The sequence below is a fragment of the Ammodytes marinus genome (genome assembly GCF_949987685.1).
Source record: "Ammodytes marinus genome assembly, chromosome: 12".
NCBI lineage: Eukaryota > Metazoa > Chordata > Actinopteri > Uranoscopiformes > Ammodytidae > Ammodytes > Ammodytes marinus.
This window is the reverse complement of record NC_137216.1, coordinates 21,961,574-21,978,194: the sequence shown is the minus strand read 5'-3', so window position 1 is coordinate 21,978,194 and position 16,621 is coordinate 21,961,574. Positions and strand designations below refer to the sequence as shown.

The 16,621-nt window shown below is 38.9% G+C and overlaps 1 protein-coding gene and 1 long non-coding RNA gene across 3 annotated transcripts; one reads left to right on the top strand and one right to left on the bottom strand.

The window, feature by feature from the left end:
* Nucleotides 1-227: 227 nt before the first annotated feature.
* On the top strand, nucleotides 228-11,248 carry LOC307258332. Its single transcript, XR_013845124.1, has 2 exons — nucleotides 228-346; nucleotides 10,419-11,248. It is a non-coding gene; the product is annotated as an uncharacterized lncRNA (long non-coding RNA).
* Nucleotides 11,249-12,090: 842 nt separating this feature from the next.
* Nucleotides 12,091-16,107, bottom strand: trim13 (tripartite motif containing 13). 2 transcript variants are annotated; one of them, XM_080037476.1, is made up of 2 exons: nucleotides 16,073-16,107; nucleotides 12,091-15,411 (listed from the first exon to the last, which is right to left on the bottom strand). In XM_080037476.1, the coding sequence occupies exon 2, from the start codon at nucleotides 15,403-15,405 to the stop codon at nucleotides 14,224-14,226; it is 1,182 nt and encodes a 393-aa protein (XP_079893602.1). In that variant the 5' UTR covers nucleotides 15,406-15,411; nucleotides 16,073-16,107; the 3' UTR covers nucleotides 12,091-14,223. The 2 variants fall into 2 exon arrangements, with proteins under 2 accessions (XP_079893602.1, XP_079893603.1); XM_080037477.1 differs by lacking the exon at nucleotides 16,073-16,107 and adding an exon at nucleotides 15,515-15,982.
* Between the last annotated feature and the right edge of the window lie 514 nt (nucleotides 16,108-16,621).

Here is a 16,621-nt window from a genome sequence, read left to right as displayed (position 1 = left end):
TCTCTCTCTCTCTCTCTCTCTCTCTCTCTCTCTCCCCCTCTCTGTTGAACGCTGCGTGGGCTGCGAGTGCGAGATCATTCGAGAGTGCATTTTCACTGTCCAATCAGCGGCCCAGAGTCCACTCCGCATTCAGCCAATAGGGAGAATGGGAGGCTCTATCGAATTTGAATGAGGAGTGTATCTTTCGGCGCCATTTTCGAGTGAGCAGCGATTGCCTCAGCAGCTGCGGAGAGGAGAGGATGCTGCGAATATAGAAAGCTGTCGCTGAGACGGACGAGAAAACCAAGTGCTCAAAATTTAACTGCGCTTTTACAGAGGAGAGTCGCGTATTGTCGTGGAGACACAGGTAATTGAAGCAACAAAGTATTTCAATATTCTTTTTGGTTAATATGAGCGGACTTATGAAGAGAAATACGTGAAAAACAGGAGAGACCAACCGTGGCGGTGAGACGTTAGCCGTTTGTCCAGCTTGCCAGCTTCTTCTAACGTTACTCAAAGCGGTTAGCCTTTTAGCTTAGCGTGCTAGTGCATATAGAGGGATTTCTGACTTTGCTTCGCTGCCACGGTAAGGAAAAAGCGCTCATAGAGGGGTCCGTTTCATCCAGGAGGTGAGGGAATTAATTCGATTTTTTTTTATTCGAAATTTAAATTGAATTTGTATTGGGGAGACACTTGGGCGTACCTGTTATTCATTAAAAAAAAACTATAATGGAGTATTTTTTTTGCATTGGAGCCCAGTTTTGAGCGGGAGGTGCAAAAGCAGCCAGGTTTCGAGCAGAGGAGAAGCACAGTCGGCAGTGTCAACAAATGCACACGGCACCTACACTGGGCTTGGGAGGGAAAAAATCGATACGAGAAACCGGGACAGACACAGTGCCTTTTGTGTTAACTTAATTTTACCAAGCTTGTCCAAGGCAGATTTTTTGTCCGCGCTGGTAGATGTTGAAAGCATTGTTTTGCATCGTTAGACAGAAAACACCTAGTAAGTTTGTCATGCTTGTTTTACCTTACATTCAGTGATGCCCTTAATACTTACGACGGAGTTTTATTTCCTTATCTTCGTTGTGAAATGATTTTTAACGTGTGTTTTGTAGTCTAAACGTTACTAGGACACCTCTGGTATTAACATGGCTCCGATGACTAGGTCCGAGTTATGAACGTTAATACTTGCTTTACATTTGTTTCTTTTAAAATATTTACATTAACGTTAAGATGATCAACGTTGTCTCTTATCCAAGTGACAATCATAGGTGGCAATTTATGTTGGTTCAGCTGTAATAGCTCTGTCAAACGTTAAAAAATGGCTGTAGTAACCATTGATGATGCAATAAAGTTTAATTTAAAATTAAGAATTGTAACGTTAGTTGCAGTGCTGCTTGTGGCTGGCTGTTTTTTGTGTGTGTGTGTGGGGGGGGGTGGTTGGCTTATCGTAGTTTCATGAAGGGTTTTCAGTCATTTTCTCTCCGTCTCCTTTTGCCTTTTGCCTTTTTTTTTTTTGCCCTTGCTAGCCTCGCTCCACTTTCTGTGTGCCCTGCTCCCTGATAAAATTCAAGTACATACAGGGGGGGGGGGGACTGCGTTGTCTAATGGTTTAGTATCGAGTGACAAAACGGACCTAGTCATTAATTACTGGAGAGGTTGCACGTGTGATATTTTATTCTTCCTTATGCTTCTCATAATGAACATGACTTCTTGCCTAATAAAGCCTAGGAGAGGAAAAGAGAGGCTCCATATAATTGTGTGCCTAAACCCGCCCCTTCTACTTCCTTCTTTAGTAGAGATCGTTTTGATGTGTTACATAATGTGAGGCCGTCCTATATTTTAAAGTGTTGCATTTATTTAAACAAATTTGTATCCAGGTTGTCAGGTATCCTGTTTTAATGAAAAAGGAAAACACATCCTAATTTAAATCAACTGCATTTAAGCATTTAATGCCTCTTTTACCCTTGGCCCATCACAAAGGACAGTGTCCACTCCTTACTAATTGCATTTTTTCCAGAATATATTTTTTTTTCATGCATATTCTGAGTAAGGTTAACAGTTGTGCTTCCCCTTCAATTATATATGCATGACCTAAGTGAAAATGTAACCACCAAATATCATTGTCGTAGGCATAGTTTTCCTCTTTGAAATTGTAGTTTAAGAATTGTCGTAGAAACGGGGCGGCGTTTCCACTATGGGATCGCCCAACTTTTATAGTAACTTTTATAGTTTACTTTGTTTATTTATTTCGGAGGGCATTTATTTAGTGGGAAATTAGCTAACCTGCTATGAGGAAAGGACCTTTCACAGCCACATAGCAAAACAACGAGGACTAGGAGCAGGATGACATAACTTTACTATAATATCTGATATGTCTAACTGACAAGAACACTTTTAATTTGTGGGTGTATGAAGCACTTGATGTCTAAGCTGGATAAAGGCAACTAGCATTATTAACCCACCTTTCCATTTTACACTATGTAGCTAATGTCATGCTCAAATATGTCAAACACATGTTTTTTATAAATCCAAACCAGGTCATTCACATAAAAACAGCTTCTTTATAAATTAATATACTTTGTTTAAAAGAAAAGAAAGGCTTTCTATAAACTCATTAGGTCTACACCTATGAGTTTTCGGGGGAATTATTTCTCATACCACCGGATAGATGGGTTTAAGAGAAGTGCATGGAAACTGTAATTATTCAAAGCACATCTCATATCTATTTGTTTTAATTGGACGAATTCACAACATTTAACTACTTTGATGTATCATTGTATGTATACTTACTGTCTGCCTGATTTTGTTTCGGGCCATAATTTGGAATTTGCCTGTAGTCGTGTGAATTCAGCCAGATAGCTGTTTGCCGTTTTTAGGACAGGGCATGTAATGGCTCTAACACTTAAAGTGAAGATACAATCTATATACATATATTTTTAAATATCAATAAACGTTCAGGGTGTTAAGATATTAGTTTCTCTTAAGTGTGAATGGGCTTAAATATACTGTTAAAGATGGTACTTCAATCAGTTTTACATCGTCAGTTGCAATTGATTTACTTATTGCTAAAATGTAATGTTTCTTAAACTACATATATGAATTTGTTAGATTTAATCTCTAGAGGGGAAGTTGTAAAATATGTTATTATCCTACGATCGAGAATCTTAGTAATGTATAAACCTTTAGACACTGGTTATCTAGGTATACAATGCTTATTGAGCCCACACACACAGTTGATATTAGTGTAAATATTCTGCTCATATTCTTCTAAAACGAGGATTGCATATTGTTGAAACTTTCACGGTGTGCAATTGTTAAATAAGTACTAGTGTATTTCAACAGTTTTTCCTGTTGTGTTCAGTTTATCTCCCTTAAATGCTACAGGTCTATGTTTCCCCTCTCTTTTCTTGTATTTACCTTTTAACTCACTTTGTAGAGCACTGTTCTGCTGTTTCAGACTGTTAGCATGACATTCTGTGACTCATCATTCTGTCTTCTCGGACCCCTCCGGCAAAATGGGCTCCCACCCCCATTTCCTGGTGAAACTGTGCCTCTCTTCTTGTACTTGCTCACATGTGTTGTAGCCAGGCTGCACAAAACCCCCACCCTTCTCTTCCTTTTTTCTGCACCACTCAGCACAAACTTTATAGTATTCAAATTTGCAATGATGGGAACAGGTTTTCACAGGTCTTGTTGGTTATTTTCCAGAGGCTGGCCCTGGCTTAGGTTACATTACAACAGCACTACATAGAAGCTCTCAAATAATTTTATGTGCATTATTGAGTTTTATCACAAACTTAATTTAAGTTCTGGAATTGTTTAAATAGTGGTCAATCTAGAATAGATCAACCTATTAACCCCTTGTGTGATTATGTGTGTGTGTACACTTTAGTCACATGTATTCTTGCCTGATGTATTTATCCATAATATTAAAGCTGATAACACCAGTGGCAGCAGTGCAGCATTTGAGGGTGCCAGGGCATTGCATGCTTCGTACAAGCATGTTTTGCATTGGCTTTGAATTTTGCATACAGAAGTTGCTGCATAGGGCGTTACACCTGTTTCACTTACATGGTGAATATGTTAAAAGACAAAGTTTATACATGTGGTATTTACATTTTTTTGATTTATTATTTTATGGTCCTTGTGTATGCTTCACCACATCGTCAGATACGTTGAAAAAGTGAGTGGAAATCTATGGGCAGCTTAAGTAAGCTCATCTATTGTGACGATGATGTATTTATGTGGTCAATTAGCAGACCTTTAGTGGTCAAATTCAGACTCCTTTTTATTGTTGTTTTGTCTAGAGACGAGTATATTCTGGCCATGGACAGCATGTTTACAAAGAACAAGTCAGCTGTTACAGTGCTAGTGAATTCTCTGCTTGATAATTACATTTCAGGTAGTAATATGATAACCTGCAACGGCACTGGCTGTAAGATCTGACATCGCAAGAGTATCCCTCCTCCTGACTACACACACATGGTGTTTCCATTTCTGCTGCACCAGCCCTTTTTCTTTCATCTGAGGGTGCTAGATTAGCCCACAGTATTTATTCATAAACAGTTTGATTATAAAGATTTATAATTATCCTGAAACATTAGTGGCATATTTGTGTATTTCTATTTGAGTTCACTTAACTTGGTTAAGCGGGTGAAAACCTCACCCACTGCCCCCTGTCAGGTAGTGTGCAGAGAGATCAGATATTTTTACACACACATACACAGTGAGTCCAGCAGTGTCTTTTGGTCAGTGTTTAGGATTTGCTACAAAAAATATATTTTTCAACAATAATATCAGCATGCATAACTTTAGATTTACTGCTTTAACAAATGTTGGCCTGCCGGCTGGTGTGTCATTTTAATTGTCTATAAAGTTGTAAGCAGGTAGGTCAAATCATCAAATGATTACACTTTGATTGGCTTGTTAATTTAATTTAATTTTTTAACATTTTATGTAAACTCAGTCAAAAGTGTGACACCAAGGCTTAGTCTTTTGAAAGCCTCATTATTGTTAGTAGGAAAAAGGGTTGTGATGTTTAACACTGAACCACAGTAATGTTATTATCTGAATTCAACCTAGGCATTTAAGTTTAAATATGCACCAAAAACCCAAGTACAGTCTGTGTGTTTGTGTAATTGGTGCATGAGTGTAGTGTTTGGGTGTGCCATTCAACTCTCACACTTACGCTCTGCTTCCTCTTTTGCCCCTCTACCTTATGTGTAAGTATTTAAAACGTACACACTAAGATAATAATTTCAGCCTTACTATAAAGCCATTTGAAAAATAAAATTGGGTGGTTGTAGCCAAGGCTTTTTTTAAATATATAATATTTAAGCATAAATATGTTTCATGCCATTGGTCAAGTGTAAATCAAGTTCTCAGGTTGTCCTTTTAAATTGCATCACAGTGTACTGCTTGCTCTGCATCCTGTTTACTGTTGCTGTCAGTAGAAGGGAGCTTGAGCCAGTTCAAACAAAGCAGTAAATTACTTAAAATTTGATGGGGAATCTGTAGTATTGAGCCGAAATGCATTGTTTATAAAGTAGATGCTGGTGCAGCAAATATGTGTGTTCAGATTAAATACGTCACCAGACACTTTGTGGACACACTGGTGTGTTAAGATGACAGACACTACTGTTGGCCATGAGGGAACCTTTTAATGTGGTCCACACTTTGATTGGAAGTGGTTAAAATGTATTTCACACCTAGGTAACCTTTGAAGACATACACTGTCTCTCACTTATTCAAAACGGCCCAATGAATCATATTAAAAATGACTTTACTTCTTAGATGAGTGGTGTGCTATCACCAAAACTGTTTTACGCTGTACTTTTAATTTATTATAAAGCCTAGTTTCCAATCTGGAGTTTAAAATCATTTTATTAATTGATATTGTGTACCTGACGAGTCCGTCACACTCACACCTGACAGAAAAATGGAAGGAGTTGTGTATAACTGGGGGTCATTATGTGTTGTCCTGTGGAATTAGGTTTTTATTCTCATTTATCCCAGATATTTGTTTTTACATCTTCCCACTGACTCCTATTTATGTAATACAAATTATCAAGTGTTTGACCATCTAGTACTGCATCGTGATTTAAATTTGTGTAATATTGTTGTTTTCTGTATGACCTTTTTTACACGTTCAAAATAAATTTTAAAAGGCACTCAAATCCATTTATGTAATTCATTTGACAATATGTGGCTGAGGCTTGCAGGGAATCCCAGTCTCTCTGGCAGTGCTGGACATGTTAGGCTGGGTGTGCACATGTAATGTCTAGGATTAACACATGCCATTACAGTACTTGTGTCTGTGTGGAACTGAAATATCAAGTGGCATCCCCTGGTCTCTAAAGAACAATAAAACTATTCACCACCTCATGGGTTAGTTTTAGACATACACACCCTCTGAAGGTATTTTTTTCGGTAAAGGGTGATATTGAAACATGATTGATACTGAATTAGTTTTGTATTTTCTTTTACTTGTAGAGAGATCTGATGCTGTGATTTATGCTGCCCAAGTTGCTGTTTTTTTTTTTTTAAATCTCATCTTATAAAGGTGTGTGTGTGTCTGCCTTTCCAAACAGAAGACGGCAATGATTTGGTAATGCAGTGTATATGTATGGCTTCAATTTTTCAAGTGATGTGATTTGTGTAGGGTGTATGTTGCTTGGATGCCAAAGTTTAAGAAAAAGACACAGTGCATAAAGTACATTGTATTGTGGATTGATGGCTTTACTTGAAGGGGTTTCAATGGATAGAGAGAGTACATTATGAACACAGTGGAAAGCTCACATTTGCATGGATCTTTTCATGTGGATTAATGTGGTTGTTGTTCAGGTTTTATTTTTTTCATGGTTTACGATGTCATTGTAGAATTCCTTGTAGTTTGTGCTTATACAGGCATAATATGGTGTAAAAGACTAGAGGAGGCCCAGCAGAATTATGGGGAGGTGATGAGTTGTCATGTCCGTGTCCCTTTACCCGATGGGGTGTAGGAGGTTACTCGACCTTCAACCTCGGGGTCAGGTGACTCTTTGAGGCAATTGTATTGGGAGCAAATGTCGACGGAATGGGTTAAAAAGGCTGAGCAGTGAAGGTGACATGTCTGGACATGCTTCTTTAAAGGAGAGGGAGAAAAATAGGGAGAGGTTAGAGTCATTGATTCCACCTGGACTTGTAAAAAAAAAATTATAAGCTTAAAAGGAAAATACAAAGCTTACCTGGAAAGTTCCTTTTCCCTTTTGTTATGTAATCTGAAGGATGGACAAGGTAAAACAGTTTTTTCTTTACTTCTGCTTAAATTCTACTAAAGTTTCATTCATACAATACCGTTTGCCTCGAGATGGATAAGCTAAAAATGTCATGAACACATGACATAAGATAATGAAATGACTTGACAAATGTTCTCTGTGTGAATCCAAGTTAGTATAAGTGTGTGTATGTTTTAACGCTCAACATAATATAGATAAACACTATCAATTAAATGCCATAAGGAGGGAGTTATCAGCTTTTTCAACTGGTCCAATTTAAGCTTTAAATCATGGCAAACTATTTTTTATCATTGATTAATCAATTGAGCCAAGTTTTGTTTTATGTATTTATTCAGTTTCCAAATGGTAGAAATATTTGCAACACCCTTTTTTACTTTAACCTTTTTAATGTCTTAAAATGTCTTTATTTTATCCTGAGTTAAAACAGTTGATTCGATTTAAAAAGAGGTTAAACTAATCCTCATGTTTGTAGGGCTTATGTAACTAACAAGTAATTGATTTTAAAATAGTTGTTTACGGTTATGTTGCTCAAATTATTTTATTGGTGATTGCCTTTGACAGTTGTCATTATGTCCTTTTTTGACAGGAGTTGTGGACTCTTTTGGCCCTACAAATATATTACAGTTATACAACCCCGGGTAAACGTGTACCGGTACATTGACCACCGTATAGCTTGTGGTGTCTTGTGTATAAAATAATGAGTTGACTTTGACACCTTGCACCATGTTTTAAACTCAAGTTTTGCACGACATCAGTTATCAAGTAACTTTTATTTTTTTAATAATAATTTGAACTTCAGAGGGTGTAATGGCTGTGGAATTTGAGATGCTGGAAAAAAACTTCTATAACACCAATCTCTTGATTTTTTTTTTTTTTTTTTAATTGTATTTATCATTGTAAGTAGAGCACTCACTAACCCCATCTTTCCAGCCTCCTGCCACTGTCAGGTGTGACTGTAGACAACATTGATGCGCCTTCTCTTCTCTACCTTTTGCATGCCTAACAAATTTCACCTGCAGTCATTCCTGTCCATCACCAAGAATGACATGTGTTGTGCCTCAAGATATTAATATTCAATTCATATACGTTTTACTGATAAAATATGCTATTTGCATCTTATAAATGCTGAAAATAACATCACTCTTTACACATAGTAAAATAAAAGGAAGACAATCTTGTCAATTACAAATGCTTTTGCTTTTAAAAGATGAATGCTTTTTATGCAATGATGCAATGTAAAAGTTAATGAATGTTTTAGGTAGCATAACAATTATAATGCCTTGTATAAAATTGTATTTCTGCACCTGCACAGTTTATGTAAATGCCTACCATTTTTCTAAAGCCTTCCGAAGAGTTTTAGATAGATTGTGACCTATCAGTTAGCTGTTTCTTTAGGTGTGCAGTGCACTCTATCAGTGAACACTTTGTGGCTATTATTTTGGTCATTTATGTTATTTTTGCACTCTAATATATTTAGAAGAAGGGACTATTTTGAAAAAATCATTTGTGTATATGAGACACTTAACATTCAAATCAGCTCCTTTTTAAAATGCAAGAAACACAGTGCACATATCCTTCCCCAATGTTTACCTTTTGGGTTTAAAAGCCTCGACAGAACTGATGGAAGCAATACATTTGTGCAACTGACCCATATCTTCATACTTTTTTTAAATACCTGTATGCAGTTTAATCACCATATGCCAAAAACAAAAATACAAGACAGAAGAATTAAATCAACGAATAGCTTATGTAATTGTTACCTTACTCAAGTAACTGAATTAGGTTTTTTTTACATCAGTCATCTTCTCTGAGCTGTACTGTAGTTTGTGTGTGAGAGACGGAGGGACTGCTTGTCTTGTCTTTTGGGAGGGAAGTTTGTTGGAGAGGTTTTTAGGTACAGGCTATCGGGTCCATTTCAGACCAGGCTCATAATTACAGGTCCATTGAGACCTCTAGTGGCAACACGTTCTTTGGACCCAATCACCTACAGAATTACATTTGTTTTAACTCTTTTTCTTACAATCTAGGATTTGTCCAAGGAGATTATGTTTTAAGTTTCAAAAAAAATTTGAGGTTTACCAGAACAGCATAAACCATGTTGTTAGAAAAGACACATTGGTATAAGTGTAAGAGCTACTTTGTATGGTATTCAGATACCGACCGTGGACCAATTCTGTCTTTTAATTGCTTTCTTCAACATTCAAGGTCAGCTATTAGACAACTGATTATGGTATGGGTTCTGGGATTTGCTAAATGACCCCCTGTCACTTGTGCAAACTCTGGTTTTGCTGTCCCTCCAATAACTTGACAGTCTTGCTTAATTGCTTGTTTCTCAATTGTGTAGCTGTGTTTCTAGGAAGTCCATCACTTTTACGAAAACAAAATGATTTTGCCACATATCTAGTGTGAAAACTTATCTCATTACGATGGACCAGTAATTAGCTTTGTAACTTAAGAGTTCTCAAACACTAACTTATATGATGCACTCTACACAAATGCTCAATTTACACTGAGATGTATGGAGCACCTGTCAATAGCACTTAGTGTTACTGACATAACACTCCTTTTAGGAAATGTGATATTTAATCTGAGTCATGCAAAGTACAGACTGCTGTTCTCCCTCTCAATCATTTTCACAGTGCTGAGCTGACACAACCCTATGCTATTTTGATTTTATTTTTTAAATACCATATGGCTCAATTCCTGTTCGGGGAAATCCTAATGTTACTGCATACGCAAATATGTTAACAGTGTGCTTCCAGCATTGCAACAGTTTGGTGAAGACTCTTTCTTGTTTCAACACATGCTCCTGTGCATTACACATCATTCTCAAAATAAATGTTTTTCTGAGTTTGCTGCGCAAGAACTACGGCCCAGCAGAGCCTGACCTCAACCTCCAACCGCTTTGAGTTGAATTTGAAGCTGACATTGAGCCAGCCCTTATCGCCATCATCAGTGTGCTTAATTGGTGCAAATCTCTGCTAAAAGTTTCCAAAAGATTTTGTAACCCGACTGCATAGTGGCATAGTAATTCCCATTGCTGTAAAAATAAATGTTTAATAGCCCCTTTGAATATAACATTTTGCTGTCCACCTACTTTTGGCCATATAGTACATGTTGCCTTGCATTAAACTGCATTGTCTTCTCTGTATGTTTCAGGTGGTGAACTTCCTGGACAGAATACTACTATCTGCAGCAGATGCTGATTACCATGTGATCGTCTTTATGTAGTAAATCTGTAACCCAACATGTGGTTTTGACCAAAAGCCTGGAGGATGAAGAGCAAATAACAGACAAAGACGAGTGTCAGAAGCGGAGGGACCATGACTTTGTTCTGACAATGCTGTAGCAGCACGGAATGGTTTGTGGGACACACTGAGATGCAGACCATACCGTGCTGTTGCTGTAAAGCCTGAATGTACAACCTGGCCGTCGCCGTGCAGTTCAACGGGTTGCCCTTTTTTAGTTCATTGAAGATGAATAATTTACCTATCACTTTTGCATTCATTCTTCATATATCCGTAATGCCACATCTTCTGGTGATGAAAGAAAGAAAGAAAGAAAAGTTGGTTGGATTTGACTTTCTCATTTGCTGGTTGCCTTACTGTAGCAGCACGTAAATATTGGAGTTAAGACTCTTGCTGAAGCCTCCAATATTGACCGTGCTGCTGAAGCAAAGTTGACCACTCACACAATCAGCCCAACCAACCACAGAGTGTACTTGGAGCACCTTGGGTCCCCAGCAGTGACTAGCAGATGCTTATAGGTACATTGTTTACACTCAGACTGCCTTGACCTCCCACACTATACATATTTTTTAAATAGTTGAATTGTGTCCCCCTTTCTTTTTACATTTCACTGTTACACATGTACACCTGGAAAAAAAATAAACGAATCAATTGGCTTTTGTTTGTAATATGTTTTGCTAAACTTCTGTTGAATAACTTTTAGCCTCATATTCCAATTATATTAAACTTGTTAACAGTGAACATGCTTTACATGGTTTTTGAATGGTACGCCCGCTCACACAATCATGCACATGTCAGCCTACGTGACTGCGCTGCGGGGACGTCTGGCCTGTTCAGCGTGAGCTGCGACACAGATTTGCGGCCGTTTTAAATGATCATAATCATTAGACTACATACTTTAGACACCAGAATAATTTTCAGAGTATCAAAAAATGATTTACATTTTTGAATTAACAATTTCTTTAGAAAATATTTTAGAGTTCTGTTCGGTTTAAACCCTGACTGTATTATCTATTTGGCCGCTCATAACGACTAGTCTTTCAAGGTTTATTGTGCATTATGCCGACAAATGTATTATGTTATGATGTTGTAACGAGTATATTGGTGTCCTGTAATTCGGCCAACAACCTCCATTTTAAGTGGCGTCCGAGGAGAACCTATGCAGGCGTCTATGTGCAACGGGACATCCGACGGGGATAATCCCAAATCAGATTTGACTAAGAAAATAAAAATGTATGTTGCTTTGCAGGCCCTGGTATAATGTGGCATCAACTGGTAAATATTTGGCTTTCATAAAATTGTACCACACACTTCTTTTATTGTAAAACCTAAATTTGATAACTGAAGCTGGCTGAGTGGTTTCAATTGTTGGCGAAGTCGTACGGACTAGACCTGGCTTTCGATAGTAAGAAAAAGGCATACAAATATACTTGTAAAAGTGTATAACTTTATTTATAAAATTTTTCTTGGTGATCTGATTCTCTTCTGATAACAGTCCAACGTATAATACAATACTGTCCATTTTCTTCCTTATGGCCTTGTAGGCCTTTTAAATAATTCTGAATTCGTATTAGGGCATTTTGGGCTTAGATCTTTTTATAAAAACACAAACTATTCTATAATATTCAAGCCTTTATATTTTTGTTTTAATTTAAACGCTACCTGCATATAATGTACATGTTTTTTTAATGACATGGCCGCAAGATTGGTTTAGAAAATACCTTTTCAGTGTGCGTTTCTGTGAGAATTGTAACCACGCCAGAGAATCATTTATTTAGGAGATTATTGAATCATCAAAAGTCCTATTTAAAATCAGAGTATTTTTAACCATTTAGCTTTTTTTCTTATTTTTTTAGAAAAACAGCACATCAAAATGCTTAAGCAGTCATGATTGTGATGCACGGCCTTTACTTCCACGCCTTTATTAAGCCTTTGTTAATCTTTTATTTTTTTAGACGTTTAGGCCTATACCTTATTTCATATCGGTCGTGCCATATTAGAATAAATTGAAAATTATAGTATAAAATCCGATTTTGTTTCCGCTTGTACAGGATTTGCAACATTTTCCAGAAAACGTGGAAAATCACGTACACTTCAGTGCAACATTAAAAAGATAGCAATAGGAAATAAGGGAACATAAGAAAAGGTTCTTTGAAACGCAGGAATATTAAAACAGGTCTTTACTTTAAATAATCAGCCCACACTTACCTACATGGTGTAAAAGGGTGTGAATGCGGGTCTTTGCTGTTATCAAATAGCCTACACTAAATTGGCCATGTAGCCTTAATGAAAATACAATTTAAGGCACCATCTTATCAAATCAAATATAATCTCCATACCTTGACTTGAGTAGATTGTGACTTAAAGTTTATGTTCATTAATCTTAACCACAGAGCCACTTCTGATAAAAAGTGACTGAAAATGTTATTTAAAATTCACAAATGTTCTAAATTTCTATTGATTTAACTTTTATCACGCTAGATTTCAATTTGCGTGCCGTGACAATTCAAATATTAATGTGGACTGGCACATTTATTTTCATCCTATATATTTGCCTGGCAACAGAAAGCTATATATGTACTCGAGTGTCATGACGTACATCCTGAATTATGGTCAGTGCTGACATCACGGATTCACTTTGTGGTCTGATTTTAGGATTTTTTTCCCCCCGCATTAAATGCCCCTCTCGGGAGAATAAATAAAAGACTAAACGATCACTGCACAACTCACGCTCAGATAAATTTAGTCGACAAGACACTGAGGAACCCTGAATTTAAGATCATTTTAAAAAGCTCCATTTGTCCATACAATTGTATTTTAATTTTAGGTTTCCAAATCACGTTTATACTCATTCAGATGCACAGCAGAACATAGGCCTTAACACAGTACTTAATTTAACAACCTGCAGATGTTTGACTTTATAGACTGGACAAGTCATGCAACGAATGAGTCACATAAACCTCCGCATATAAATCATGTGTGGAAATAAAATGACTGCCGAGCACGCGTGACGTTCAGGGGGCCTTGTTTTATTATCACTGATACGAGGGAATACAGGTTGAATGAAAACATCAGAATCACAACATCGTGTGCCTTTGCACTGTGTCTGCAGCCATGGTGAATATTTCACATGGGCCCTGTAATGCAACGTTTGTAACCTTGACGAGGCTGCAGCATCCCTGTTGCCGACCTATGGAGCCGACGCGCTCTGTGTGGAAGAGGCCAGAGGTGACGCTGTAGGATATTTATTTTATTACTCACTTTCTTTAGCCTATAGCTGATAGGCTGGCGTGGGTCTCATTTGGACTGTCTAGTCTATTAAATAATAACAAACATGGGAGTGACTTCAATTTTCTCAGTTTTATTTTTTAAGATAATCTTGGACAAGTATAAAATTGTCATATTGTATTTGTAAAAAGAAAATAGATTGTCGCCTATGTCGGTTAAAGAATCCGCAATCCTCTATCTGATGTAGGCTGCAACCTCTGTGGAATAACGATTCATTCTATTTGGATTATATGGCTTCATTGAACTTAGTTTGATAAAAAGACAAAAAAAGACATGCTGAACAAGTAGGCCTATAGTGTTTATATGTGTTCTCAAGTGCGTATCCGTCGCTAGTTAAAAGCACCTCACGGGTCACTTGGATATCAATTAGAGTCTGCAACTGAGTGCACGGCAGAGATTGCTACAGGCTGGTACCTAAAACACTGCAGTTAAAAACTGCTAATAAATTTGACAGTCGAGTCGATTAAATTCACGATACATTCCTGGCCTGCACCTATTAAACTCGTGTACATGCGAGCCATTTCCAGCAGGTACACATCAGTGTTGGCAACGTGCGCAGATATTGTAGTGAACAATTGTTCAATATAGGCTGAGAGGTTGTGCGGCTGCAGCATCAGCATCAGCATCGGCAGTAATACACTCATACATAAGGTGAACCATCGACGCGTTGCCTTCCGTGAGCCCCCCGCTTGGTGGGAGCGTGCACTCTCCTGGGGGACCGAGATCTTGTCCACTTCTCTGATCGTCAGCGAGTCCCACTTTTGCAAATCGAAATTGCCCACAAGGGGACCGACCTCCACATCTTTAGGGGAGGGCAGTGGAGTCTCCGTGAGGAACCCCAACTTCTCCCGAAACTCCTGCATCTGCTGCAGGAAGCACAACGGGTCAGAGACGCGCTTGAAATCATCGGCGATGCTGAGCGCCCGTCCGTGCTCCTCCACCGCTGCGCTCAGCTTGGTGATCGCCGGGTCGTACGCTTGCAACACTACCAGCTTTAGTGTTTCGAAATCGGAGAGGATCTCGTTCTTTTTGCATTCGAGGGAGCTCATGAGCTTGTCAAAATACTCGGTTACTTTCTCCGCGTCCTTGGTCACCGACTGCAGCGCCTTTTTCTTCCTGGCTTGCAGTGTCTCCAGGCAGGACAGCGTCTCTGCGCTCTGCCAGCTCTCCACCCCGCGAAGCAGCTCTTCAAACGCCTTCCCCTCTCGCTCAAACGCCTCCTCCAGGGAGCAGAATTTATGCCCGCTGTGCTCATCTGTTGTTGCGCAAAACCCACAGATGAGTTTCAAGTCCGTGGCGCAAAATATGTTTAGAGGCTGACCGCAGTGCCATTTGCATTCAGACATTTTAGGCATGACCCTTATTTTGCTGTACTTCTCCACTATGCCGCGGAGGGAATAGTTGATCTGCAGGCTGTTTGCGCCGTTGTGAGGGGTCTCTTTGCGGCATGCGGGGCATTTCAACGGCGTTCTGAAAGATGGACCTCGGATCCCCTCCAACAGTCCCTCCAAGCATTTCTTGCAAAAGCTGTGTGAGCACAGTAAAACCCGCGGATCCTCGAAAAGACCGCAGCAGATTGGGCACGTGAGGTCCTCTTCTAGCTGCTCCATGGTATCCTGTAAACAACACATTACCCAGGCGTCAGATCAGTGCCTAATTGCGTCAAGAAAAACCCAATAAATCAACACTCTAATAAAGTAGGCTACACGATATACGCACCCACACTCAGAGGGACGCTGCCCCACAAAGCAATACAGTACACACGGTTATGCTGTATCATACATCGCAAAGGATACATATTGTGTTGTCATGTTCCAGCTGTGTCTGGAATATTCCCATCCTGAAAGTGAAACTGATTTCCATCGCTGCTGTACCCGCGTAAAATCTTGTCACGAGCTTTTCCAAAGGCTCTGTTTGACCGTCTAACATCAAGTAACATCCTGTTGTTTTTATGTATTTTGTTAGCAGCTGACTTTTGAAGAAAATGAAAGCCGAGTCGCAAACCTATTTTGAATAAGAGTCTAAAGCCTTAACTTTAAAGACGCAGACTTTAACAGCGAACGATCTCCTCCTAGCCTCTTTGCTTAAAAAGCAAGTCAGCGGTTAGCTTAGTTCAGCCCTAAATTCCCGCCGACTAATCAATCCAATGCGACAAATGATCGACAAACAGAGTTCGCGTAAGCGTTGCTCCTGTAGGCAAGGTACTGAAGTAGAGCTGTGACCAGATTTTGCCAGCGCATAGTAACATGCAACTACTGGACCAAAATAATCACTCACCAGCTGCTGAGACGCACACAGTGCAACGCAATCATGGCGCTTGTTGCTGTGCAGACTTCGCCCTTTTCCGGGTATAGAGTTAACCGTTTCAGTGGCGTACAGAACATATAAATTACCCCGAATCGGTATAACTTGGAGGTAAATCAGAGTGTGTACTGTGTCGCCACCGAAGCAAATACTCCTAATACTTTTTGGTTTGTTTTTTGACAGGCCAATGTTGAGTTTGTGGATGTTTTCGTTTTTGTCCCTGCTGGGTAATTGGCAGAGGATCCCTGCCAGTTGGATGGGGGAGGGGCTGTTGCTATGCAAAACATTACAGCGTGAAAAACTGTCAAGTAGGTTTTAGTCCCAGTTTGGCATCACAGGTTTTTACACTGCCCCACTTCAAGTAGCTCGTGTGGGTACTTAACGACATACGGTAATTCCTATTTAAATAGATGCAAATGAAGTCGCCCAGTGGCATCAACTGACATAAAACAAAAGTACGGCTAAACTCCAATATGTGGCACCACCACCGAGCTGACAAGTGGCGTTATCTCGAATCCGCAA